A 3,639-nucleotide genomic window follows, 5' to 3' on the forward strand; every position below is an offset into this window, starting at 1 on the left:
ATTTTTCACTCTGAAATGAAAAATAATCTATATAAATATATTTTTAAATTAAAAAAACTACTGAACTACTGAAATAAATATTATTATATAAATATAAATAATACCAAAATATAAGAAATAAAAATAATTATAAAAATATAAAATATAAAAATAAAAATATAAAATAATTATAAAAATATAATTTCTAAATATAGAAATATTTTTAAATCCAAATCTAAGATTGATATAAATTTCAATGATATAAAATAAAATAAAATACAGAAAAAATAAAGAATATACCTTCGCCATCATTAGTATCTTTTTTACCAATATTTCCTTTCAAGGAATCATCTTTTTCAACACGAGAATCGTTTAGTTGACCTAAAGAAAATAATAAAACTAGAACTACTTTTATTACAAAGAAATAAATAGCAAAGTTAAAAAAAATAGCATTCAATATAAAATTATATTTAAAATAAAAAATAACTTACTACTTTGACTATTTTCATCACTTCTTGAATCTGATTTTCTACGACTATATCTATACATAAGTGTAGTAGGTATCCCTCCTTCCAAATCCATCGCACTATCGTCTAAATCACCGTATTCATCTGTAAATTCTTGAATACCTATTATAAAATAATATTTTTACTTTTAATTTATTAAAATAATTAAAATAAAATAAATACTTTATTATATGTACCATGTCGCTTTTTACCCTTATTTGATATATCAGAGCTATATTCTGATAATTGTCGTTTCCTTTGACCTTTCAATTTATCAATATGAATAGTCTCATCTAAAGATTTTGATCTATCTATTCTTTGTGCTTCGGAAGATACAGCTGGTCTTATTGGAAGTAGAGTTTTAATTCCACTTTGCGTTTTTTCTTCTCTAGTTTTCAAATCAAATAATGTTCCAGGTGACATTGCGCACGTATCTTCCCGTTTTTTCTCGATTTCATCATGCATATCTAAACTGTGACTAGAATTTGGAGACATTCTTTCTATTTTAATATCTTCTGTTTGCATGTCATTACATTTTTCTATCTGATCTATTTCATCCTCTATTTCTGCTCCTATTGGTATAGTTACTGTTGGTGATGCAGGTTGAATGGTATTTGTTACAGATGGTGATGAAACATATAATGATCTATCTTGAATAAACTTTCTTTTTCCAAATTTATTACATTTTTCTATCAAATTATTTGATTTTTTTGGAATAATATCTTCAACAGATTCTCCAATTGTTCTTGCATATGCTAAATCTGCAACATTTGGAGTAGATCCCAAAAATTTTGAATATTCTGGATGATAATGTTTTATATGCATTTGTAAAAGATTTTCTTTTCGAAATGTTTTACTACATCCCTCTTTTGGACATTTATAAGCACTGTCTTCCATTTCTACTCGAAGTCCACCAATAAAAACAGCTGTTAACAAATAAAATTAAAAATTATATTTTAACAACATTAAAGAAAATTTATATATTCTTCTATTATTATAATTATAAATTTGAATTAATATTAATTTGACTATTTGATTTTATTTAATTTAATACAAAAAAAATACAATTTATTTATTAATACTCACAATAAATTACTCCTAATACATGTAAGCATAAAAAAGTGAACTCAATAAAATTTGATGAATTATATAAAAATACAATAAAAAAATGGAATCTTACCACCATCTGTAATAGATGTAGTTGATGTAGATACTAAAGTTGTAACTGGTGTGTTTGTAGGAACAAGCAAAGAATTGTCAGTTACTGGAGTTGCCTTTGTTTTAGGTAATAACGTTTTTATTTTTTTAGGAGCATCCACAATAATATCTTGTTTTATTTTTTGATTTTGGTTCTTCTTTTTCCGATGAATACAAAAATCAAATTTTTCAGGATCAAAATCAAATTGTCCTTGATTTTCCATGAATGCCCTAATATCATTTTTTGATCTAAACTTTTTTCCACTAGATTTATGAAGAAATAAAACATCCCATTTTCCAGCAGATGTACCAGCTTTTCTTTGAGTAAAATGTTTTTGCCATCCAGGTGGTAATCTTTTATCTGCAACTATTATTGATCGACGTGGTCCTACAAAAATAAAATGTATCATACATTTTATTTATCAATGTCATTATATTATATAAAAAAAATAACAATATTTAATAACAATTTTTTTCTTTTGACATACCATCATTTCCATCTACTATATAAGATTCAGTTCCTTGTGGTTCTCCATCTACCCATTCAGGTCCTACATCTTCTATCAAATCTATGTCATTTTTAGATACTTCTTTTTTATTTTTTTTAGAATAAGCTTTTAGTTTTGATACATTAGTATCAAATCCTCGTAATAAATCTGTGCCTGGATCATAACAAGGCCCAAATAACGTACCATCCAGGTCAATTTTATTTTCTGAAAAGATTTCTGCATTTTCATTAACTGTAATTCCTTCCTTTTTTGTTAATTTATCCGTTTCATTTTTTGAACGTTTCCTATAATGCGTATGAAATAACTCCATCACTGTATGTTTCCTTTTTTTATCTCTTCTTTCTTGTTTGCTTCCTATGTATTCTTCAGTTTGACTAGATTGCTATTATAAACAATATAGTAAAATTTCATTTTATTTATTCTTCTTACTTTTATTGACTCCATCTAATAAATTTTAATTTTTATAACATAAAAAATTATTTTATCTATTTTTATGCTAATTTTATTTTATAATGAATAAATTATATTATGAAATAAAATAATAAATAAATATATATAAAAAGAAATTCATAATATAAAAAATTTTAATTTATGAATAAAATATATATTTCAATAATAAGTAGTAAATCTATTATATATTTATAAAATTATTATATATTTTTTTAATGACTTTTAAAAAAAGATGTATCTAATTAATTTCTTATAATTACTTTTTCAATATTTTAAATTATTAAAATGAGTTAAAAATCAATTCTTATTATAAATTATTTTAATAATAATAATAAAAAGAAGAGTAATTATAATTAATTGAATTTTATATTAACAATAATATAACATAACCTTATTACAAATACTGTACCTTTGTAGGTGTTGCAGCGATTTTTGTCATTTTTGACGATTTAATCGTCTTTGTATATCCATCATCAAATAGTACATCATATCTATCTGTAAAAATAATTTATAATTAAAAAATCAACATTTCTTGAATTAGAAAAATGTCTTATCACGAAACGTCAAACCAACAGTATAAGTAATTTTCACAAGTACGCAGTTAAGGTTAGATTACTTACCATTTCCTAAGACGGCATTCACTTTGGCTGGATATTTTCTACCATCAGCCCATGTAGCAAGAATCCTTTCTCCTACTGAAAAATCTTTCATTTTTGCTTCCCTAAAGAATTTAAATTGATTTATTGCCATATTCAAAAAGTTATCATTATAATAAATATATATGAATGAATAAACAATTTCTAATTCAATTTATAAGTAGTGATTTTGTTCTACAATATTTAAATACTATACAAAAGTATATAAAAATCCAATTGAAAAATGAATTGTTTTATTTTTTAATTTTATATTTATATTATTAATTTATTTTAATATTTATTAGAAGATATAAATATATTAATATTTATTAAAAAACAAAATGAGAAAGAGAGAGAGAGAGA

The 3,639-nt window shown here is 23.0% G+C and overlaps 1 protein-coding gene across 9 annotated transcripts in view; it reads right to left on the reverse strand.

Moving 5' to 3' along the window:
* LOC102677932 (PHD finger protein 20) overlaps positions 1-3,639 on the reverse strand; it is a 9,966-nt gene that overhangs the window by 1,914 nt on the left and 4,413 nt on the right. For 6 of the 9 annotated variants that reach the window (XM_031510976.1, XM_006616785.2, XM_006616787.2 and 3 more), the window contains 8 exons: positions 3,262-3,362; positions 3,051-3,136; positions 2,171-2,573; positions 1,666-2,070; positions 1,572-1,583; positions 683-1,411; positions 471-608; positions 280-360 (listed from right to left, as the gene is read on the reverse strand). In XM_031510976.1, coding sequence (XP_031366836.1) covers positions 280-360; positions 471-608; positions 683-1,411; positions 1,572-1,583; positions 1,666-2,070; positions 2,171-2,573; positions 3,051-3,136; positions 3,262-3,362 — 1,955 coding nt within the window. The remainder of the gene's footprint in view (positions 1-279; positions 361-470; positions 609-682; positions 1,412-1,571; positions 1,584-1,665; positions 2,071-2,170; positions 2,574-3,050; positions 3,137-3,261; positions 3,363-3,639) is intronic. The other 3 variants (XM_006616786.2, XM_006616783.2, XM_006616784.2) reach the window with 2 other exon arrangements.

This window comes from Apis dorsata, unplaced genomic scaffold (genome assembly GCF_000469605.1).
Source record: "Apis dorsata unplaced genomic scaffold, Apis dorsata 1.3 scaffold_270, whole genome shotgun sequence".
Classification (NCBI taxonomy): domain Eukaryota; kingdom Metazoa; phylum Arthropoda; class Insecta; order Hymenoptera; family Apidae; genus Apis; species Apis dorsata.